This window comes from Drosophila ficusphila, unplaced genomic scaffold (assembly GCF_018152265.1).
Source record: "Drosophila ficusphila isolate 14025-0441.05 unplaced genomic scaffold, ASM1815226v1 contig_286, whole genome shotgun sequence".
In the NCBI taxonomy this organism is placed as follows: Eukaryota; Metazoa; Arthropoda; class Insecta; order Diptera; family Drosophilidae; genus Drosophila; species Drosophila ficusphila.
Genome location: NW_025064189.1, coordinates 4159509 through 4183401, shown reverse-complemented (window position 1 = coordinate 4183401; position 23893 = coordinate 4159509). Strand labels below are relative to the sequence as shown.

General features: G+C 39.9%; 4 protein-coding genes across 4 annotated transcripts; 1 reads left to right on the top strand and 3 right to left on the bottom strand.

The window, feature by feature from the left end:
- Position 1: 1 nt before the first annotated feature.
- LOC108089556 (endothelial differentiation-related factor 1 homolog) lies at positions 2 to 1425 on the bottom strand. The gene is given in 4 exon segments (XM_017187898.2): positions 2 to 373; positions 693 to 853; positions 1065 to 1188; positions 1300 to 1425. Coding segments are annotated over 3 exon segments (567 nt in total). The 5' UTR covers positions 1300 to 1425; the 3' UTR covers positions 2 to 91.
- A 1960-nt stretch (positions 1426 to 3385) lies between these two features.
- On the top strand, positions 3386 to 12700 carry LOC108089562 (multiple inositol polyphosphate phosphatase 1). Its single transcript, XM_017187906.2, has 6 exons — positions 3386 to 3509; positions 9877 to 10138; positions 10781 to 11017; positions 11092 to 11333; positions 11670 to 11742; positions 11806 to 12700. The coding sequence occupies exons 2-6, from the start codon at positions 9881 to 9883 to the stop codon at positions 12403 to 12405; spliced, it is 1410 nt and encodes a 469-aa protein (XP_017043395.1). The 5' UTR covers positions 3386 to 3509; positions 9877 to 9880; the 3' UTR covers positions 12406 to 12700.
- On the bottom strand, positions 8369 to 8942 carry LOC108089563 (cytochrome b-c1 complex subunit 10). The gene is made up of 2 exons (XM_017187907.1): positions 8782 to 8942; positions 8369 to 8625 (listed from the first exon to the last, which is right to left on the bottom strand). Exons 1-2 carry the CDS (start codon positions 8859 to 8861, stop codon positions 8469 to 8471), a joined length of 237 nt encoding a protein of 78 aa, XP_017043396.1. The 5' UTR covers positions 8862 to 8942; the 3' UTR covers positions 8369 to 8468.
- Positions 12701 to 19321: 6621 nt separating the features above from the next.
- LOC108089351 (fibrous sheath CABYR-binding protein) lies at positions 19322 to 20637 on the bottom strand. Its single transcript, XM_017187531.1, has 2 exons — positions 20576 to 20637; positions 19322 to 20179 (listed from the first exon to the last, which is right to left on the bottom strand). The coding sequence occupies exons 1-2, from the start codon at positions 20576 to 20578 to the stop codon at positions 19394 to 19396; spliced, it is 789 nt and encodes a 262-aa protein (XP_017043020.1). The 5' UTR covers positions 20579 to 20637; the 3' UTR covers positions 19322 to 19393.
- Positions 20638 to 23893: the final 3256 nt, after the last annotated feature.

The following is a 23893-nucleotide window of genomic DNA, read 5'->3' as shown; positions in this document are numbered from 1 at the left end:
CTTGGGTTTTTTTTTGCTTCTGATTTGCTGCGACCGCAGCTGCTGCTGTTTGACCCGAATTGATTTGGTTCGCCAGCCTCCCGATAATGCTTCATTTGCGTCTGCCGCTTACTGTGCTCCAGCCTCCAGAATCCGGTTGTTGATGGCTCTGTTGTCTGGCGCCGCGTGCTGAGGTGTTTATGTGCGGAGCACCACTGGCAGCAGACGCGGCAGCATCGTCTCACTTCTTACCGGGAGGCGCTATTGGTTGGCCGCGCTCCTTGCCGCGCAGCTTCATGCCAAGCACGCGCTCCATCTTGCCCAGGATCAAGTTGTTTGGGATGCCGCGTCCGGCCTCGTAGTCAGTCACCACTTGCTGCTTCTCGCAGATTTTCTGGAAGGAATTGGGGTTAACTTAATGGGGGCATTTAAGATTCAACACATTTCATCATTCATTTTTTGTCCAGACTTGCTATTTCTGTAAAATACTTAACAAGCCGTGTAAGTTGTATGTATTACGAAATTAGACATCTTATTCCTAATTGGCTATGCTTTTTAATATCAGTTGGCTTTGAATAAAATCAGTTAACATTTAATACAACACTATATTTTTAGTGACAGAATTTCATAACTTGTTATCCTTTTAGCTTTTCATATTAATTTGTCATCTTAAGCATTATCGTCTAAGTTTTTTAAAGAGATCTTTCACTTACGGTTGCAAGGTCCTTCTGGCTGAGGCCCTTAGCCTGGCGTCCCTGCTGGATGAGCTTGCCCACATCGAGTGGAATCTTGTCGTGGCGCAGCTCCTCGGTTTCGCGGTCTAGTTTGGCAGTGTTCTTGGTGGTCACATGCTGCTTGTTGGTGCCAGCACCATCTGGTTAAGAGGTTATATGCAGGGTATCATTAGAGGAGATCTACAAGTGCTCGATGAAAGGTTAGCATGCACTTGTGAAATCACCAGCACAAATAGAAAACGATTGCCACGCAATGCAGCAGGAGGTGCTTCTAGGTTAGACAATCAGTGGTGTGGTCGCAAAGGGGGTCAAATTGTTGGGGGTGGGGGCCCCAAGGGAACCGGTGCTTACATTTCTGTTGGGTATCAACGGCGACTCCTTGACGGCGTGCCTGGTTTACAGCCGATTCCGTCTTCAGGGTTGACGATTTCGGTGCCTTTTTCCGCAGAACAGTCACAGAGTCCCAGTCCGACATCTTTGGTTTTTGGCACACCGATTTTTTAGGGCAGGTGGAAAAAATCGTAAACAATGAGTGAAAGTTGCCCAAAAGATCCCCTTATATATTGGCTTCTTTGCCAAGACTCACAATGCCTGCTTTGCGTTGCTTAATCTGTTTTTATTATTAATTAAATCTACGAAATTCCAGAACTATCTCTCAGTTGGTGTTGTTCGAGCTCGAGTGCTGCCAGAGCGCATAAAATGTATAAATGGCAACGCCGATCAAAGGGCTACCAGAGAGAGAAAACCGGCAAGCTGTTAACGTATTCGTATCAACGAGAAATCTTTTTTCTCAACCTATTAAAACATTGGTTGTGGCCTTAGACTACCCGGTTCTTTTGAAAGAATTAGAATCAGTTATTACTGGGTAGTAAAACATTTTTAGCGATCCCACGATCTCTCGAAATAATGATACCATACCATTATAATCTGTTCGAATATGGTGGCGATACGATTTAAATATAATGTAAGCCTGCGAGGTTCTGCACTAAATAATTGTATCCCTATAAAAAAATTTTATACGGTAAATTAAAGAGTTGTTGCAATAGTTGATTTTTGTTTACCTTCTTTTACTTGGTTTCCCTAAAGCAAACAGTTGGTAATTAAATGACGCTCTAGTACGCTTTTCACTAAGCACCTTCGAGTGGTTTGATAATGGCCAGATTTAAACAAAGTACAATTTGGTCATAAATGGCAGGTGATTTCTTAGAGTTTAATTGCTGCGTAACACTTTTTGGTACTTTAACCATATTTTTTTTAAGTATAAGTTGTTGTTATTGGAGTTCAAACGCCGCTACAGTACCTATGATTACACAATCAAGGATTCATTTGCGTCACATTGCGAAGACAAAAAGATCTTCGAAATTAAGTCATGAAGACAAATCAGAAAATATTTATAAGTGGTTATGAAAAATAAATGGATTAGCAATGTGACGCAAATGAATCCTTGATAATGTAATCATAGTGACGGTAACGGCGTTTAAATAGCAATAATTGATCGGCGGCACTTAAAAATGTCATCTGCTTATCATTTATGGCTGTAATCTCAACACAATAGCCAGATTGTTTAAGTTCTGCGCCAATTACTTATCTGCGGCAAGGAAAAGTTCGCTGATTTTTCAATTGAAATCTATACTAAGATCACTATTTTCTTATAGATTTTGTCGTTATCATTTCGAATGTGATTAGCGTCGCCAGGGTAGTAAACTTGAACGTCTGTCGCAATGGAGGTGGACTTTGGAGGACTTCTATTGTTGGATTAATCAAAAGAAATTGACATTTATTTTCCATTATTCTCATAAAATTGTTTTATATATAACCGAATTGTAATACTAATATAAAAATAAATATGAATATAAATATCCTGATAAGTAAATAATACAAATTACGTTATTATGTTATTATTAATGTTTAGAGATTAATTGAAGTAAGTCTATGTTTATGTTATTAAAGAGTTATGTTATACAAAATATGATAACAATTTAGGGAAGATAAGGATTTGTTTTGGTACAGAACTTTCCACTTTGGGGGTGTACGATTTTGATAAGCTCATTTGAATTTTAACAATGATACTTACTCCATTTCCATTATTTTTATTGTTCAGTTACGAGTTTTTATAACAGCTGGTCAACAAATACTGGAGTTAAAAAAAATAAAAAACAAATTCCAGCATGTCATCTGTTATCTTCTTCGCACCTGAGAGTTTCGCCCACGCCAGTTGTTTACATGTTATAATCTCTTATCGCCATCGCCTTAATTTTCCGGAGACAGATAGAAAGAGAGCAATGGAGATCAAGCCGCTATAGAGAGGGAATTACGTCGACTGTCAAACCGCTCGAGTCTCTTAACGATCGGGATGCTCTCTTGAGTTTTCTGTGTTTGGGAAAACGTTGTCTTCGTTATTAATTTGAGAAAACCGTTTTCCCGATTGAAAAAACGTTGTCCTTATTATTCGTTCGAGAAAACATTGTTTTCGTTTATCTGTTTAGAAAGACGTAGTCCTATGTAAAGTTTCCATAAACAGGTTGAAAAGCGCCTCTAGCGGGCGAAAATGACTTCCAAAGCGATGGTTCATGTTCAGTTCGGTAACATTCGGGTGGCGCTCCGGGACTGACGGACCTGACGAGACAACCTTATACTCATTCTACCAACTTGGGAAGTCGATTTCGGCGCTGTTTTTCAGTTTTATTTCAAACGTTGAGCGGTCGTGTCGTTGTCAGCGGGTAAAGTCGTTTGGATCGGTTAAAAAAACTGCCTAACTTCAATTGTCCAACCAGTGCATTTAAATTACCCAAATAGGTGCGTGTGTGTCTTAAATTCAAACAATAGCAAAATTCATCAGCGCAATTAATGATCCGTAATTTGTCGTCATTAGAATAAATTTCACATAAGTCGAGCCAAGATATTCTCGCGATCACTTGGCAGTGGCAAATATATTTCGTTTAATTGAACCATTAGTTTGCACTCTAGCTGTCATTCCCAGATATTTTCCTGCTGCACCTGCGGTTTGTGTTTATTCTTAAATTTCGCAGTCACAAATAGTAGATGGAAATCAGTTGGGAAACCTGTTTGGCGGTCATCTAAAATTGTTGTATAACAAACGGCTAAACAAATAACCAAGTTTTTTTTCTCCCGATTTCGTGATGAGCTCAGCGAAATAATATAGTATTAAATTGTTACCATTCGACATTTTGCATATGAATGAAAACGGCTGGAAACTTGAGGTGGCTACATTAATCAGTTTTTGGAACGAATTTGGTTTTGCTTGTTTTCTTACATTTTTTAGTGTCCATTTCCACGCAGCGTGTGACTTTATTTTTTGTTCGCCCAAACAAAAGACACTGAAAAGAAATTGAGTGAAAGACAAGGGTCTAAATTAATTTAATCAATTTAAAAATATTTTGAAGTTTGAATGTGTTGTTATATTCTTCCTTCATTGATCGCCTTTTAATGTTTTGTTTTAATCAATTAAAACGATATCAATGGGATATTTCTCTCACTGTAGCAAACCCTATGAGAGGTTCAACGCACTGTTCTGAAATCAAAACTTTTTGTGCCACATTTTGCTGCCAAAATCGCGTTTCGTTGGCCGAGCAATCAAATTAGCAGGCGGCAGCTGTGTTTGCATCACCTACTAGTAAATGTTTTAAATGACCCCAGTGCGTTTTGCACGCGTTTAAAAGAAGTGCTTAAAATAATTAACCCTCTGCCGCACGGAGATTAATCTAAGTTCGTGCAATTAAAGTGGATAGGAGCACAAAGATAAGCAAATTACGCAAACAAATAGTTGACACAAGTGTCTTGTCGTTGGTCCTTGTGGGCGGCCACCCGGTTCCAACTCCTTTGGCGGATTTCCAGATTTATGGGCTGCCCCACGGGACACGCGACTCCCACTTGGACACGCCATGTTACCCGTTCCCAAGACACAGGAGCACATTAAATATTTAATTTATTTTCCACTCCACCTCCCCGCCCGCCCACAAAACGAATCTTGAATCTCCGGGGTCGAGCCCTAGGAAATATTCGGAATTCCCGGGCGTTTTGCTGTCCGAACATTTTGACGGTTTCAACAGCCGATGCTTGACACTTGGTCATTTGCTATTTGTGTTTTTTCGGCTACCTGAGGGGCGTGGGTGAGTTGAGGTTTTCAGCCCATTATGTGGGCCAACAGCCTAGTCAGAAAAAAACAAACATTTGGCCGAAAGAGAGGCCGAGAAAACCGGTTTTAGGCCCGCGAACATTGACTCTAACTTGTTTTTCCTCCGACCTTTTCATCGCTCGCTCTCCGTCGCGATCACTTGCTCTTGGAAAATTCGGTAGCGGGTTTCCATGGATGCGGTTTTTCATCCAGCCCTCCCTTAAAATCTATTTAGCCAACAGATGAATTTGTGGTTTCTAAGGAATTCAGCTCTTTAAAAAAATAAAACAACAAATATTTCTAAAAAAAATATTTTAGATATAAAAATTCCAATAAATTTTTTGTCTAGCGTCACATCATGTCGGAAAATTAGCAAAACCACCATAAAATAAAGGCTTAGTTGATACAAATCATTTTTATGCATACATGCTCAATTAATTTGAAGCAAAGAATAATATTTTAAATTGGATTAACAACATTTTAGCGTTATTACTTATTTTTATGTTTCAGACAGGTGTTTATTTTATTATGATTTCCGGCCTGTTTGTTTTGGTTTTCTATTTGTTTGCTCTTGAAAAATAAATATAAGAGTTTATTCGTTTAAAATAAGTTGCATCATTTTGTAATTTCGATGCTTAGAGATCAAGAGTTTAATTTTCTTTACCAGATTGCTGGTTTAGAGAGATAGAAAAATTCTCGCGATCGTTTACTTACACTTGAAAATTGCACCCCTCGCCTCGAATAAATTACAGAATTTGTCAAAAAAGATTTTCACTTTTGAAAGAGTGCCAAAAGCATTTTGGCATCAGACTTTCCTCACTTAACCTTAACCGAAACACTTTCTATTCTATTTCGCCTGGCTTCCTTGTTTGCTGACGAAAATACATAGTCTATTTCGGCAGTCAACACATTTCTCGATTTTTAATGGGCATTAGTTAGTATATCATCAAAAATAAGACAATTCTATTTTGTAGCGACGTCAGCTATTCCATTCCGCCTGCCAAAGAACTATCCCAAAAATACTTTTCGAAACTCTTTCAAAATTCCAAGACGTTCTATATCCCCCTTCCCCCTTACATTTCCTACTTGTCACGCTGAGGTCAAGCAGGCGGCATATTTTAAAATATTTTCCAACAGAACACAAGCCAGACGACGGAGATCTCCCATATCTATTTGGACTTGTAATGGGGAAGGTCGCCTTGGGGGCCCTGGTGATAAATTAAATACTTAATGTTCCCAGGCAATTTTCGGGTATCGCCTTTAATTAAAGATTCCGCCAGGCAAGCCGAGAATTATCCGGGGTTTCGAACGCCGATTCTCCCCAGAGTTCCCCAAAGAGAAAATTCGATGTCTGCATATTAACTAGACGGTGGCCTTGTCTTCCCCATATTTTCCAGTGTTTTATGTTGGTTGTTCCGGTCGCCCAAGACTCTCCATAAAAAAAAGTGAACGAAACGGCTGTGTAATATCTCGGTTTATAAGGTCTGCATATGATATATGCGCCATTATCCGGGGACGTGTCGGGGATTTTAAGTGAATTGCGCTTGAGCATCATTACGATAATTGGTCGACCTGGCATTCGCTCGCTCGCTCTCCACCCGCCACTCATTTGCACACATTTGCTAATTAATATGCACAGTAGTTGCGGAGCTTTGATTTTAGCATTTTTACTATATATATATTTTTTTTCACATTTTTTTCCGCGACAAGATTCGCGGGCAGCTGTGAAAAGCGGGAACAAAACGCTCGACGCTCGAAAAACTCTCGCCAGCTGTTTGCGTGTGTAATCAATTAACTTGGCCAGCAATTGATGCAAGTTTGTATCTGCGCACTCATTCTGCTCCACATCTTCGCATCGTTTCGTAATCAAAATTATTTAATTTCCCCGTAGAAGTTCAATGATCTCAGATCGATCAGTGATGCTGGAAAAATCAATTGGTGGAATGATGAATTGGATTTTCGGGTCACTGGCAGTGACTTTTCTTGCAGACTGCCCAAAAATGAAAAACAAATTAGAAAAAAAAACATCTATAAATTAGGCAGAGTGGAAACAGCAGAAAAACAACTGAAAATAAATTTCTGGTTTTGATTTATGCTACGGTCTAAAAAAACCGAAACCCGCAAATGAAACCAGCACGAGGGCAGACCTCTTAGAAATATAAAAACTAGGAATTTATTGAAGGAAAAGGGTACACAGAAAGAAATACCTACGATATTAAACTCAATGTATTCAAAACATTTATCTAAGAAAGACGCTAATTTAATACTTACTTTTCAAGTTAACAATTCTGATTTGCATGCATCGATTAATTAAAGCAAATCAAATACTAAAATCCCATTCAAAGTAATTATATTGTCTATGTATAAAGGGGTGTTCCATATAGACACACAATCAGCAAATTAGCCAAATGTAACGCACACTTTTCAAACGAATTCAAAAAAGTATTAAATAATAAATATTACCCAGAGATATTAGTTTTCCAAGTTGGCAAATCTGTTTTACAAATGAGGGGGAGGAGTGAACTGAAAGCTGGAGCAATTTCATTCCCCAGTTCATAAAAGCCAGCTAAGTAAACACGAGATGGCAGCAAAATTGGAATTTTAATTTCGCATTGAGAAAACACAAAACTACAAAACTAGAAAAGTGCCCGATGGAATGGAATGGTCTGAAATTGCAAACAAAGGAGGGGCATTCAATTGATTAGGGGAGTGCCCAAGAAGAAGGTCTCGGATCGCAGATCCCACATCGGATCGTATCGTATAGTATCGATGTGGCTCTGGAGCGCTAGAAAAGTGCAATCCATCCGATGGATGCGATGTGGGGCAATTATTTGCACTTGAAAATGCAAAGATGCAAAGATGGAAAGATGCAGTGGGGGCAGGAAAATTAGATGCGTGTGTCAGATCGCCTTTTTGGCCTTCCGCACATTGGATGTGTAATTGGAAATTTCACAAGCTAATTGCAGCTGTCAATGCTATGGCTCTGACGTCACAAAAGCACTGAGAAAAAATATGGCATCGAATTTTTATTTCTCTGCTATTTATAAATTGAAGACCCATTAATTTTGTTGGCATTAAAATGAATTTATTTTTGTGTGCATGCAGGTCGTAGAATCTAAATGTGTTTGGTTTACGGTTATTGTAAAATGAAATCATTAATTAATATTCATTATTTTTTCCCTGTGTGCCAGTATCGCATTTCCGTTAAATTTATTTATTTTCCATCCCATTTCTGCAACAGGTTTCCCAACTGCATTTACCAATCAATGGGGTCGAAATTGTAAACAGAAAACCCCAAATTTGTTTCAAAGTTTTAGCTTTTTTTTGGATTAAGGGGCTTTAGGGGGGATTTTCGGTTCATCTATTTCGGGTGCTGTGGCAACAATTTATTTGTTGTTCTTTCGGCTTGTGTTTTGACTGGCAGCGCATTTATTTTTTTTGGGAGCGTGTTCCACCAAATGCATTTCCAAAATACAAGCAACATAAACCACAAAAAGGCACCGAAAATACAAAGAAAATATTGAAAGCCAGTAAAATCGTTTATTTGAACAATATTCCACAGAAGGCACGATCTTTAAGTGTCTGATTTTGTTGAAGCATGGAGACCAAAAATAAAAAGTTCATTCATCATTGCTCTTCTTTTTCTTCTTCTTCTTGGGTTCTTCTTTGGGAAATTTGGTATTATAGAGGGGAATCCATCCGGCAATTACTTTCCAATCGGTAAAGTAAACAACGGCCAAAGCTGCAGCCAGTCCAAAGGTGGCAGCTGATGGGATACTGTGGGTTCAAAGGATTAAAACGTTAAGATGCGAACCATTAAGCCGATTAAGCAGGCAGACAGCTCTGCTTTCAATGCAACCCTGGCTAACTTTTGTCCTTCAGCGTGTACTGTACTTTTTCAGACTAACAGCTTTGCTTAATCCTAATACTTACAAGGCCAATGCCAATGCCTTTTGATTTTCCGTGGGCTTGTGCCTGCACCATAAACCAGTCAATTTTTCCTTAAAACTCATTTTGATTTTTTTCCTGAAAATAACTGCTTTTCTTACAGAATTTTTGAAGCAAAGTGTCGAGCCAGCTTGTCAATCAAAATTTAGACTAGAGTTAACCCCTAAGTCGGCTCGTGTAACATGATGTTATTATGGCACTATTGTATCCCCATCGAAAATCCCTGGAACGTGGTTGATTAATGAAAGTGGGATGCGGGCACTAAATTGAAACATTACAATCTTTTATGGGCAATCTATGAGCAATCCCAACTTGTTGGCCTGACCTAATTGGGGAAGGAGTGTGAAGGTGAAATAGGGGGTTGGGGATATGGAGGTCGGTTGATGGACTCGGGCTGATGACTAAAAGCCACGTGGAGAACTGCAGCAATTTGTCAGCGAAGCCCACCGAAAATCATTAGCCTAATTTTCAGGGCCATAGTTAGGTTAGTTTTTTCGCAAAGGTTTAGTGCACTCGGAAAAAAAGTCTTAAGAGCTAGGTATAAATAATTTAAGAACACATCAAAGAATTCTTTAAGCTGTGAAACAATTCTGTAAGATATCATTGGTTTATTTAAGTTTTCAATCTCTTCTCAAAAGTTTATAGCATTGCATATATTCCCCAAGAATTCTGTTCTTATGCCACACAAGTTTTATGACTTTCCAGTTCAAAGGGTTAATTTTTTTCGAGTGTGGGTGCGTGTGTGCTGGCATTTCCTCCGAACTCCGACTGGATTTCCATTCGATTCGATTCTGTGGGGCCCCTCCCAGATTGTCTTGCCAAGTTTCCTTGCCAGACGCCAGCGAAGCAATTTAAATGCCACACCTTTCGGCTGTCTGAGGTGGGTGGTGATGGTGGCTTCCAGGCGGCCTCCACATATGACAACCGTCGTGTCCATTAGGGAGCCAGTTGGACAGGACGACAGTTCAAGGATATGCGCTTGGCCAAAGGCTGGGCCACTTAAATGTTCGAGCAATCCTTTTCCCGCCTCCCAGCTGACTGACTTATTCCTCCGTTCTTTCTTCTTTTAAATTTCCCCAGAGCCATGCGCCTGCTGATTTGCCTGCTGCTGCCACTGGTGGCCATTGCCCAAAGCGATGACTACTGCTTCAGCCAGGACAACTCCCGGCTGCAGACCCGCCAGTTCTCCTCGAAGACCGCCTACCAGATCGTCAAGGGCACGGACATCGACAAGCAGTACCTGGTGCCCGGCTGCCAGCCCCAGAAGATGTGGATCTACCACAGGCACGGCACGCGGCTGCCCAAGAAGAGCATGATCAACAAGGCGGACAGGGTCGCCGAGGTGAGTTCCGAATTGGTATTAGGTTTAAGGGTATTTAGAATAGCATTAAATGTGAGATTCATTTTTACTATTAATGGAGTAAAAAAATTAAAGCAAAATGAAGGCAAATAAATTAAAATGATATTTATGAAATAATAATACTAATAATAATCATTAATTTTGTATAATTTACTTTTACTTTTCGGTAATTTGATGATTGTATAATATTTCCTAAGTATCGTTAAAATAATTGTGAATGTAAATAACTATTCAAATCAAAACATTTAATATAAAAAAAGCTTTTTTTAAGTCAACATGTTTTACCTTAATAAAAATTCAAATAAATTAAATAAGTGTTATGCATGCCGCGATAAATTCGACGAAAGTCAAACTTATTAACACATTATAGTCTTCAAAGAACTTGTTTATGACTAAAACGCTTGTACACAAGCTGCCAATTGGGGAAGCGGTTTATTACAGACAAATATGAGCTATAGCTTTAGCTATCTATTCACTTTTACGACGTAATAATCTTGACAAGTATTACATTCGTATTCATAACAAGTGTAAGCATTTCATTACTGAATATTGGAGGAGAATTAATGTGGGGAATTTATTATTTTATCAAATTTTATAATGGTGTTATTTATTCTGAACATTTAGCTGCGGGACCTCATTATCGCCAATTACAAGGTGGCCAAGACCAAGCCGGAAACGGATGCTCTCTGCATGACGGACTTGTTGGCCATTCAGTTGTGGAAATGGAACAGCAGCATTACGGCCGACATGGAGGAGTATCTGACCGCCCAGGGTTACGAGGATCTCAGGGGAACAGCCAAGCTGTACCAGCGCTACTATCCCAGTGTGCTCACTCCTACTTTCAACGACACTTATTATCAGGTGGGTTTTATAGTGAACATTACCTGTATATTTATTTCATTTAATATATATTTTATTTTTCGAAATCTCCGCAGTTCCGTCACACGGACACGCAGCGCACTGCCGAAAGTTTCAGGGCCTTCGCCGAAGGTCTCTTTGGAGCCTCCAATACCGCCCATCCTGTGGAGATTCCCAAGCAGGATCTGCTGCTCCGTCCCTATGACTACTGCCCGGCCTTCAAGCAGGTTAACTACAAGGGCGAGGGCTCCGAGTACGAGAAGTACCGCCAGTCCAAGCTCTACAACGACACCCTCGTGGACATCTCCAAGCGATTGGGGTAAGGATTTCAATTTATTCCTCAAATCTTAAAATAGCTAGAAAAAGTATAAATATGTAGAGATTAAATTGTTTCATCGTTTCTGACAAATATTTAATTTTTAATGAGATCTAATTTTAAAGTAAATTGAAGATTAAAAACTTTTAATTCTCTCAGTTTATTTCCTCTGTAAAAGACTAGTTATTTTGATTGTTTTAAATGCTTTAAATTAAGGTATTTATTTATTTATATTTTTTTCTATAAATGTGAAACTGTTTACCTTCAGTTGAAATCGTATACAATTCCCTTGTTTTGTATGATATTTTAATGGATGAGTTTTAAAATCTATACTTTAAGATTCCTGTACACCCTCGAGGAGGACGACATCAAGCTGATGTACGACATGTGCCGTTACGAACAGGCGTGGAATGTAAGATCTCCAAATAACTGTTTCTCGATAAACTAGTTTGAAATGTGCATCGAAATATTACAGGTGGACCGCAACAGCGTCTGGTGCGGCGCCTTTTTGCCGGAGCAGGTGACCGTGTTCGAGTACCTGGAGGATCTGAAGTACTACTACGGATCGGGCTATGGATTCCCGGAAAACGCCAACCTCAACTGCCGCTTGGTGCAGGATCTGCTGACGCACCTGAGCAACCCGGTGTCGCCGCATGTGGTGGCCCACTTTGCCCACTCCACGGGTCTCCTCACCCTGCTCACGGCGCTGGGCATCAAGAAGGACGACATCAAACTGCGGGCCGACAACTACGAGAGTTTGACGAGTCGCCGATGGAAGTCAAGCCTTATTGATCCCTTCGCCGCCAACTTTGTGGCGGTGAAGTACGATTGTCCTGCGCAGATCCTGGATCGCGAGAAGGTTGTCTTCTTCCTCAACCAACAGGCCGTCCAGTTGGACTGGTGCAACGTGGGCCTGTGCAACTGGTCCGATGTCCTTGCCAAGTACAAGGACATTTCGGAGGCGGACTGCGGCGAGTACTTCTGCCGGACGGGCGGTGCTCCCTCGCTGGGATCCGGAATTCCTGGACTTCTGGCCACCGCGCTCGCCGCACTTCTGGTCTACTTAATGCACTAACTTTTCGCCTAGCATAGTTCATAACTTGTAATGTACAAAGTTCGTACCAAATGGTGGCCGCCTCGCCTCGGCGGATGTCAGTCAAGTATTTTTCGATTTAGATTTTTTACTTTTAATCCAGCAAACAAAAACAGCACAAAACTTCCCACAGTCGAAAAACCCACACAACAAAACTACACACACTTGGTCACTGAAATATTGAAAACAACGATTTTTCTAAACGCTTAATGAACGTTGGCAGCGCTGCAGTCAGAAATAGCTTTATATTAACTAAATAAATGAGTATTTAAAGTGAGTATTACGACTTTTTTTCTAACGGAATTTATAAGCAAAATGCAGTTACCATATAAAGTTTTTGTGATGTTACATCGACGATTGCGAATAACAAAACCAGTAATATATACTTGTTAACTTTTGAGTCAGAATTTTTCCATGCAATAAATGTAGCACTGAGATCGATTTAAAATTTCTTACGTGTCCGCTTTCCCGCTCAGCCAGTCTCCAGTTATCGATAGACTGTGCGATCTTATAACGATAAATGTTTTATCGAATGCAAAAAGTGGTCACATAGCGCACACCATTCCTATTTTCATTTAGCGAATCGGTGGTAGAAGTGTCCACAGAAAGCGTTTAAATACAATTATTTTTTTTCTCGTTGCAAATGTTATTAATGTGAGATTCAGAGTTCTGCCAGATCTCCGCACTAAACGTTCGCGGTTTGTTTTAAATTTCTTTAATGGACTGCCTTACCGACAACAATCAAGCAGTCATTACAGTAGTTACTGCTTCCGAACGATAGAGGGCGCTATTTGTGTGCCAAATGTTTAAGCTGTAAAGCCAAAAGGAATTATAGAATCGCGATATTCTAAAATAATAAAATAAATAATGGCTATAACCGGATAACTATACATAATAGACGCTGTAGATAATCACAGATTTTTTAGGGTAATTTGAGGTGAACCAGCAGTTTGCCTGTAGAAACCAGTTGCGTTATATAATGAACATCTATCGCTATTAATTTGCTCATTTCATATTTCCAGTCGTTTGATTTGTAAAGGTTCCAACCTATTAGCCGATACTCTTCTGATCCACGTGGCTTGTATCTTGAGCCTAGGAATATAAGCAATTCGAAATTATTTACATTTCCGGAGCGCAATCAGCGCGGCATCTACGACCACTGTGTCTGTGCCCCCAGGACATTCCTTGCCGTCCTGTATTCCCCACTTGAACAGCCAGAGTTGACAAATCCTTTTTGGGGTGTGAAAACCGTAGGCCCGGGTTTAAAGTGCACCCACCCCAGCGCTTTTCCACCGACTGCCACTGTTTCAGAGTTTTCCGGCTGAGATGAGGAGGAAAATAGGTGGGAGGGGCAGGTCGAGGCAGGTTAGCTGCTATGCAGCGTCACGTGTTTCCTGTTAAATGCTCTAATGATGGGTATTAGGCCAGACTAAGTGCCACTCATAAGTGCCGCACACGCACCTGACTCCCGACTCCTGGCTCCTGGCCGTCGATTTCGGTCCTGGCTGCCTGCGAATCCCTATTCCGTATCCGAATCCGAATCCAAAACCGACTTTGTGACCTGCTCGCCGCCTTTGACATCGAAATTTACGCAATATGCGTTTTTTATTTCGCTTTTTCGTACGCCGTATAGCCACCTTCGTCTTCTGGTCTTTTGGGCGTTGTCAGGGCATCTGAACTGACGGCTTTTTACCCCGCCCACTTCTCAGGTGCTGCCTAAAGCCACGCCCACTATTCGCACCATTTAGTTGAGTGTCCTTGTAGTTCACCTGACTGGGGGAGGAGCACGTGTTCTTGCGCCACTTTTTTCGAGCCAACTTCAACGATTTTTCTGGGTGGCAGGCATAGCCGGGGATTTGTCTCAATTTCTATTTTTCATTAGCTTAATACTCTCTTGTAAATACAAAAAATGGCTTTAAAGACAAGCTCATTTATAAGAAATGATTTGTCCATTAAACTTTTTACTTTCTTGCTTAATAAACATTTAAAATATTGGGAATAATATCAATCTGACACTCTTTTAAATAATATGCATCGAGATATTGAAAATTGAATGGTGATTTAAAATTTTAAAGTTCAACTTAACTTAACCCGACTCATTTTCCCGCTCATTAAGTATTCATTCGTTCGGTATAATGATTAAATAATAATAAATCCGGCTGAGAATTGGTGGAATGGAATTAAATGGTAGAAAAAAAAACCCAGATTGCATCGAGATGAGTGCATAAGCCAGAAATATTTCGTAAACAAAAATATTTACTGAGGAATGTTTACACTTTGTTCCTTGTCCATTTTTTTGTGCACATTTTAAATGCAAAGCAAACACTCTGACTTAATTAAAATGGCCAATTCAAACAGAAACTACAAAAAAGTTGAGCAAACAATGAAGAAAATTGCTTTGATAACGCAAAATGTTCTCTCCTAGCTGGACAAAATCCCAACGAAATTTACAAGAATTTCTGTGGTCAGGCTATTAATTTTCTAACGCAAAAGTCAAGAGCAAGGCACACACACCTGTGTGTGTGTGGGTTGTGTGTTCGTCTGTGGACAATGAAAATGAAAAGTTCCAGTGAAAAATGATTACTAGCAGTGTTGGCTTCGTTCTCATTTCGGCATTGTCCCCAAAAGCTGAGGTTTCACCTGCAAATGCAGTCGAGATCGTAAAAAGCTATTCCTACAGGCCGAAATGAAGGTATCCTTACAACAATTTGGTAAAAAAAATAATAGAAAAACCGGATGTAAAAAATTAAATGAAAATCAATTTTTAATATAATTAAAATCTTAAATATTACAATTTACAAGTTCTTTCGTCTTGGGATTTAATTGGAAACATTCTCAAAAAAAAATATTTAATTTAATTACGTTTTGAAGTTTTGTGCAAATGATTTATCTTTTAAACTTATAAACCATCATCAACTACAAAATAAGAGTGTCTTAATTTACCTTACTATAATAAAGAAGGACATAAATGCGTTCAATTTATAGTAAGATTGATGGATTCTAATTAAGTATGTGAAAATGTGGTCTCCATAACTGGCAGTTGTTCAATTGGGTAAATTGAGGCTGCTGCTATCCAATAAACTTTATCCTGGCTTTCATTGCTTTCCTGCTGAACTGAGCTGCCCGAAGCGAAAACCGGACTTGCAAACAAGGCCTAATAATTAACCAATTACCTGCCGCACTTCAAAGCTCCCAACTGGGATGTCCTGCTACTTGGCTAATTCACACACACACACACAGCGAAATGCTGGAAACCCTTTTGGGCCTTGCCTGTTGCTGCTGGTTGGAATCCGACCAGAGGCCACAAAACTTTCATCTGCAGCGGTGGTCAGAAGGAGCAGGACTCGGAATTGCTTATTCATAGCTGACTGACACACAAATGAATGGCCATTAACGAGTTCCTGATGGAAGGATGGCAGGGTTCGTTTCGGGCCAGGAATAGTTGAGACCCTGTGGTGGACAGCAAGGATTAACCCGGATCAAATGATGGTCAGAAAGCAGCAGAGGAGATAAGTCCGAAAAAGTTTGCACTTCAGCGATTCTAAAACGCAGCAAATGGTTTTAAAAACTCCACAAAAAGCGATAATTACACAAAGGAATGAACAAATGTATAAAATTGCTCTTGTCTTAAGTAATATAAATTTTAATAATTTTTAAATAAATGATAAGAGTTTGCTTTGAATGAAGGTAATTTATTAAAGTAACATCTCAACGTGTATTTTTTTATTTATAGCATTCACCAGTTTTAATTAATAAATCATATAAACAGAACACGTAACCGCCTTCTTTCCAAAATTATACACAATTAATATTAAAATGTGAACAAATTGGGCTCATAAATTCTTCAGCCTAAGTTCACAAAAGTAGCCATTTAATTTTAATTTTATTTTTAGCACTCAATTAGCGGGAGACATTGATTAAGGGCGAATGCGGTGCCCCAAACCGAAGGAGTCTTCTTCCCCTTCAGGGAAACCCCCCTAAAAACGTCATATCCTTCGGTTAAGGACGCCACCTCGACGACCGTTAAACGCGGCACTTGACAGGCGACCGTCTGTGCGAAAGTATCTCGTATCCTGGCATCCTTTGTTTTTTTTTTATGCTCTCCGCTCGAAAGACAAAGCGTGTATGAAATGTGCACCACAGGGAAAACCAAGTGACAGAGAGAGAGAGAAGGGAAGGATATCAAAAGAGGAATATCCTGCATACGCAGCCTGTGGTGGAATGAATTTTTCCTGCCGTTTACGAGCTCCACTCAAATGGCCTGCAGTGATTTCCCTGCCCTTGTCTGCCGCACATATAGTATAAAATACTCGTACATTCTCGGTGTTATCTGTCAGAAAGCGCTGTAATGCACAAATTAAATTTATAAATATGCATAATAATTTTTAATAACATTTCACAGGGCGAGACTGTCACTTGCAGTGCTGCCTTTTTTCTTGTTGCCTGTAAAATTGACTACCCGAGGCCAATTTGATTTATCCCAGTTTGAGGTGTGGCATTTCGGCAGGAGTTTTATTTTTGTATCTCAAAGGTGGTGACAAAGGTTAAACCAAGTTGAACTCAGCTGGAGATTCTTTGTTGGAAGATTTGGTGATGATGCCTTAAACCGTTTTAACTGTGAAAGCAATTTTCAATATTCAATGTATTTAATATACCAGTTAGTAGGTACCTGGATCCTTAAACTAAATGTAATAGATTTACCAGTAATCCAGTTATATAAGAAATATTTTTATTAAGTGTTTTTCTTTGGCGAAAACTGTCTTTCTTTCTTTAATTTGGTTTTTACTAGTTACAACCTTCTAACTAAAATTTAAGTACTCTCGGGAAGGGTATTGTAAGAATTTAAGTGTGAAAATGGTGTTTAAGAATTTAATATTATTTGGAAGAAAATGTGAGAACTAGGTATTTAGTCTAAAATAAATTTTCGATTATTTGTAATGTAAGCTTTACATTGTAAAGCTCTGGTGACACTAATGAGAAAGAAGAAGAGTGAATTGAAAAGTAGACAGGCAACGACTAAATATAATTTAAACTTGAATACTTTGTTTTACAGGTAGATTAAGACATTTACTCTGATTAATTGTTCAGTTGTTAGATTTAGTTTGAATTTTATACGAATATGCGTTGTTCTTGATTCTCCTTGGAACATCTATTTAGTCGCCTTCCCAATCACATGTTTTTGCCTTTTCGATAAGCAGCGTTTCCCATCGCTGGCGTCTCTTTAAGCCAAATACACCGAAGTGCCCCTTCTACTTTTCCTGCGTGTCCCCACTTGATGGTTTTGTTATTCCTTGTCGCCAACGCAAATGTCCTTCCGGGCGGGCACTCAAAACGATTGAAGCCGCTTGTTGCTCGTCTCCTTGATCCCGATGGCAGATTCCGGATTCCCAACTCCCAACTCCTGACTCCTGACTCCCGATTCCGGATTGCTGATTTGTGCCGCTGCCTCTCGATTTAATATGCAATAAGCGGGCTGTCACTGGCAACTCGGTCCAAGCCTTCGCCTCCGATTCCCTGGGGCCCTTCGACCGAAAATAAACATGCGGAAAATGTTGGCTCGGGCTTATCATATTTGGACAGATGTTGGAATGTAATTGCGATTCCCTCGTCTTCGGTTCGAATCGTTCGCCTGTGCAGCGAAAAGTGCAAGATTTTAATTGAATTTCGCACTATTGATTTCATAATTAAAAAAAAAGAAAAGGAGCAAAGGAAGTGATGGAGGAAGTGAAAGCGAGCTGAAATTGGCCAGCGGAGCAGTGAGTGTGTAAAGATGACGAGCTGGTCATTATCTCTGCTTTTCCCCCCGCTTTATTCCCACCGATGTCGTCCGTCAAAGTAATTTAACTTGAGTGAGCACTTAATGCCGCTCCTCCTCCTCCTCCTCCGGAACCCATTCCTTTCGCCACTTATATTGAGTCGAGTTAACGCGCAAGTGCATTAATTAAGCGTCCAAAGGCGTCCATGGCAACCAAGTGGGCGTGGCAGGATGCGGGTAGCACGTGAATATAAAATCCTGCAATGATTTTCATATCGGCGGGCTTCAAAGGAGCAGCAGCAGGCTTCGGGCATAAATTCAGCTAATTGGTGACTCACATGTAAAGCCTTTTTATTGACACTAAACAAGGCGGAAATGTACAACATAAGCCAACTGACTTTCAGCCACTCAGGGCGTATACGTAATGTTGAGTTGGCTACGGAAGAGGTAATCTCCCTGTTGACTTTAATTATATAGATGCGAAAGGCTTTTGACTGTTTAAGGAATTCGTTAATCAAGTCTGGATTTAATAGATGAATGTGTGTTCATTCAACAGTAGCTGTGGTTTAGTATCAACCTATTCGACTTGTAATTCTACTCATAATTAAAGTTCAAATTTGCATATTTCATTGCATTGCCAAAGAACCAGAATGTTTAGCTGCTGATTGGGAGAGAGAAATTAATTTGCAGATAAATATACACATGTCTTCTTCACCATTCTCCATTTTTGCTGGTTCATTTTAATTACACTGATTTGCTGCATCATTGCATACTTAATATGCATGCATAATAAATAAATTAGGTGAAACAACAACTACAAGGTACTCGCTGCTTTTAAAGCTGTTTAAAAATTCGAATTAAATTAAATAGGAAAGGTAAGGGAATATTATATTTTATATTACCTTTCAAAATTTAAAAATCATATAAAATTGAATCGCTCACCAATAACTATTGTAAACTGTTTAAATATGCATTGGGTTTTATTTTACATTTCACTTTTTAGATCTTAGATTTAGATTGAAACAACCCAATAAATAATATTAGTTCCTCAACCATCAATGGTAAATCAATTATTTTTGTATCCCTCTGTAATTTAATAAACCCTTTTATATACTGTTCAAAATTTAACTTTTATTCAGAGCAATTAAAAAACATCAACAACAATCAAAAGATGGAAAAAAGAAACGCAAGCAAACCGCTGGCAAACTGAGAAATTTAAAACCTGAATCGCCTGATGGCGCGGTACTGGTAGCCATCGCTGGTCAGCACGGCGCTCTCTCCTCCGGCAGGACCCTCCACCACCACCACCTCCTCCTCATTGGGAGGCAGGTACTCGGGGGCGGCTTCCTTCAGCTCGGCTGGGACCGCAGCTGGCTGCTGGTAGTGGTAGCCGTCCTGGAGCAGTTGCCCCGAAACGGTGGGCACATCCACCACACGGACATCGACAGGCTCCTCGGGAGCAGGAGCAGCTACCTCGGTGGTTTCCTCAGCCAGAGGAGCAGCCTCGGTGGGTGGCAGGTACTCCCTGCTCACCTTGGGCTCGGCGGCGGACACCACCTCCTCGGTGTCATCGGCAGGAGCAGAAATAGCTGCAGGAGCAGCAGGAGCCTCCTGGGCTGGTGGCAAGTAGGACTTGCTGGGTGGCAAGTATTGCCTGGCTGGCTGCAAGTGGGAAACATCCCGGCGATTGCGGTGGCGCAGCTTCAGGCGGCGAACCGTGCGGTACTCGTATCCTTGATCACCAAGGACAGTGCCCTCGGCTTCGGCTTCGGCTTCGGGTTCAGCTTCTGGAGCCACCTCCGGTTCGGGTTGGAGCTCAGCCTCCAAGGGCTCGGCATTCAGGAGCACAGCCTCGGTGATCGAGGGAGGCAGGTACTCCGCGGCGGCGGGATCCACCAGTTCGGAGACATCGCGACGGAAGCGGGATTCCAGCTGGGGAGCTCCCAGAGCCACGCTGGCCACGGCGGAAAGGGTAAGGACACCACCAAGCGAGAAGATTTTCTGGAAAACAAAGAAAGTTATTAAACGGTTGTTTAAGTAAATTAATTTATAATAATAATTTCAATCTCTTTGATTTACTGTTTAATTGTTGATGCAATATAATATATTTTTGTTTTTATATTGATTCGTCATTTATATTTTTTTGTGGTATTGAATTTTTGACTGGCCAAAATAAATGTAATTAAAATCCAGTATTTTGAAATAATTGTTGATGTCAGAAACTTGATACTTTTCTAAAAACCATGTTTTTTTTATTTAAAATTGATAAACTGCCAGCAAAAAATTTATTTAGAAACACTTTTTTATATGTTTGTATTTTGTTAAACTAATATTTAAATTAGATAATCCTTTCTGAAATTAATTAATCCTTGGTTTTTCAAATCCTTTAGGACTTACCATTTTTCAAGTTTGCTTTGTTGGGCTGACGATTTGCGTGTTGCAATTGAAAGTTGCCTGAGCTGATTGATGATTTGCCAACGGCCAGCTGCTCAATTTATAGCTAAAACTCCGAGTCCGGACCATAATTAGAGAAACAAAATAAAACCAAAAAAAGAGGCAGAAACAAATGGAGGGAGGCACTTGAAAGTGGAGAGCTCTTCTGGGGGCTTCGCCTTGCCTCAGTTTTGCTTCAGTTTTGCTTTGGGCAATGTCAAGTGGCCCAGCTTTTGGCCCTCGTTCGTCGTCTTGACCTTTCAGCACCTCACTTTTATTTCACTTATTTTTATAACGTTTTCTCGTAGCTCTAAATATACGTATATATATTTTTGAGGTGTTAATTTCTTGGGCCGTCGAAACGTACGGAAGTACTTCTCGAGGGTTCTTGAAATTCGCTCAGTTTGGGTTTCGTTCTGTTTTTCAGCTAAATTCTTCTGCCCGTTTTTTCTCACGGCTAATTTCGTGCTCATGAATAATTAACATAATTTAAATGGGAAATATTACATGGAAAATATAAAACCCCAACCGTAACTGTCACAGCCAATGAAATTGTCATCAGAACTTGTTGCGGAAATTATTTATTGATTGTTTTTCCTCCCGTTTGTGTTTGCCTTTTGTTAACCAAACACCAGGCTCATTAAATAGTCATAGGCATAATTGCACATATTAAATTTAACAAATTCAATTGCGGTCTTTTGGGTGGATAAAAATTGATTGTCTTTTAAACGCTCTTTGATTTAATATGAAATGTTTTATTTACCACAAAACGTTGAATAACTTGATTCAAAAAACCGATTCATATTTATTATTGTTTGTTTATTACATTGAAATGTATATTAATCTCAGCTTTTAAACTACCTTGAGCTACCTCAAGAATAATTTCCACTTAACTTCTATTTATTTCTTCACCAGTTCTGTATAAACTTGATTTTTAGTAACCCCACTAATAAGAATACTTTTCCAGGGACATATTTATATTTAACAACCACATATGAAAACGAATTTTGGCATCCTGTGTGCCACGGATAAATTGGCCCTGTTTAGCTTAGCGTTTAATTTTCGTGGGGCGTTTAATGAATTGTTAATGAGCGAGCGAACCACACACCATTTTCACTCGCATTCGGAACGGGTGGCCAGAGATTTGTACTTTCCCCGCCGGGATAAGCCGCTCGTCCTGCAGGATGCGGACCATAAATCATTCCCAGGTCGTCGGCCTAAAAGGCGGCAACAATTTCCGCTGGCTCTTTAAGTTTCCCGCAACGCAATAATTCTTCCCGTTCTTCCCGCTTTTCCCGCTCTTCCGTTCGGTGGAGAAAGTGGAAAGTGGAGAAAGCCCTTCGTCCAACTTGTTGCTTAGCCAAGTTTAAAGTGTCTGGGGGAGGCGTGTCTTCTGCCACTGCCACGCCCACTGCCCCTGCCACATTTCTCGCTTCCAGCTTCTTTGCATAAAAGCCACTCATGTGTAATATTTTATGTTTGCAAGGAGGCGGAGGTGGGTGATGAGGTAGGGGATGAGGTGGTGTGTTGTATCTGCCGACTTTTTACTCGCCCTTCGAGGGGAATAATTTATAGCGAAAAGCGGCAAAAAGAACAGGCAGATGGCATATAGGATATGTTCAGCCATAAATTGTGCGGGGCTCATTGATTTCAGTGTGAGAGTGTGTGTGTTATATATATGTGTGTGTGTGTGTGGGACTTCTGATTTCGTTTTTTATACGATTGTAGAACTTTTGCCGTGTCTATTTGGGTGGCGAGATGGCTCTTCGCCAGTTTGTTTCGCAGTCAATTTGCATGTTGGGTCAATGAAACGAATCACCGAGGACTCCAAAGTGAGGAAAAAAGTGAAAATTGAAAACAAAAATCTATTAGATGTCTTTATTTATCATACTTATTTAAAGACAATATTTTATTATTTAGGATTATAAACTCTTCTAACCTAAAGGTATATACGAATATTACTAATAGCAAGCAATGTTATTATAGATATTTGATACATAGAATATAGCAAAACATATTTATATAATATGGAATAAAAATAAATAGATGTTTGATACATAGAATATAGCAAAACATATTTATATAATATGGAATAAAAGTCGTGACTTCATATTATCTGGATTTAATATTTATAAAAAAATAAACTTCGTAATTATCTTTTTCAAAATTTTTCTTTGTAACTTAAATAAAAATTTCTTTAATGTAACATATATCTTTAAACTCGGTTATTACTAATCTTAACTCGTTTTCTTTATCGATTTGTTTTCCCAACCATCGCTTTAGCATTTTCCACCGTTTCCCGTTCAATATCCATCCCAAATCCGGAGCCCAGCACCGATTCAACTACCATTAGCCGTTAAAGCCGCTGTAAGGACCTCCAGCCGAAAGAAAATTCCACCTGTAAGCCGGGGAAAAGGAAAAGGAGAAGGAAAAGGGGTTGGAAAACACGCCCGCGGCTCCTCCGTCAGCCAACTCGAGAATGTTTGTCGAGGCTCACAAAAAGGACAGCCGTGAGTTGAAAATAGAGAACACTTGAACACTTGAGTGGCAGCCGAAAACCAAAAAATAAAAAAAGGAGTGGAGGCCGTGCTCCTGTTTAGTTTATGCAAATTCTGGGACTTCTAGGCGCCGTGGGCAACCGCTCGCCTGGCATCTATTAAGTTAAAATATTTATAAAATTTAAATGGGAACAACAGCACGTACAAAAAAAAAAAAAAAAAGAAAAGAGAAAACCAACAAACAAACCAACAAAAAAAAGGGTTCGGCGACCGTCAAGCCTATCGATTTACAAATTTAAATTACTTTCCCTTCCTTGAATTCTTCTTTATTTTGGTATTTTTTTTTTTTTTGTGCGTGGCGGTTGGATGCTGGCAAATCTCGACATGAAAATCCTTTTTTGTTAACAAATTTGCCTGCACGTTGCCATCCAACCAGCCAACCAGCATATCCGTCTTATCGACGCGGACAAGCATTTGCAATCATTTAACTTTGCATTTGCGTTGACGTCGCTCCAATTAATTGGACTATAAATCCAAGTCACTCATTCTGTGGCTTGTGACAATTTAATTGAATTGGGTCCTGATCTCCTAGGACCTCCATCCTCTATCTATCCCTCGACTGGGGTCGGGGTTGGACCCCTTAATTTTCCAGGGTTCTGGCCAAAAATACATATGTTGTTAGTGGCAACAGCTTGCGGCAGGTAATTAAGCCACGGTTCACGTTACATGTGTCGTTTAGTAATTGTTGTAGTTGCTCTGCTGACTGTTGACTGCCAGTTGGTTA

Bases quoted from the DNA above. Each gene is read 5' to 3' on its own strand.
- LOC108089562 (XM_017187906.2), top strand. From the start codon at position 9,881: ATGCGCCTGCTGATTTGCCTGCTGCTGCCACTGGTGGCCATTGCCCAA. The intron at 10,139-10,780 runs GTGAGTTCCGAA...CTGAACATTTAG, and splicing joins AGGCGGACAGGGTCGCCGAG to CTGCGGGACCTCATTATCGC. The intron at 11,334-11,669 runs GTAAGGATTTCA...CTATACTTTAAG, and splicing joins GACATCTCCAAGCGATTGGG to ATTCCTGTACACCCTCGAGG.
- LOC108089563 (XM_017187907.1), bottom strand. From the start codon at position 8,861: ATGAGTTTTAAGGAAAAATTGACTGGTTTATGGTGCAGGCACAAGCCC. The intron at 8,626-8,781 runs GTAAGTATTAGG...TTGAACCCACAG, and splicing joins AAGGCATTGGCATTGGCCTT to TATCCCATCAGCTGCCACCT.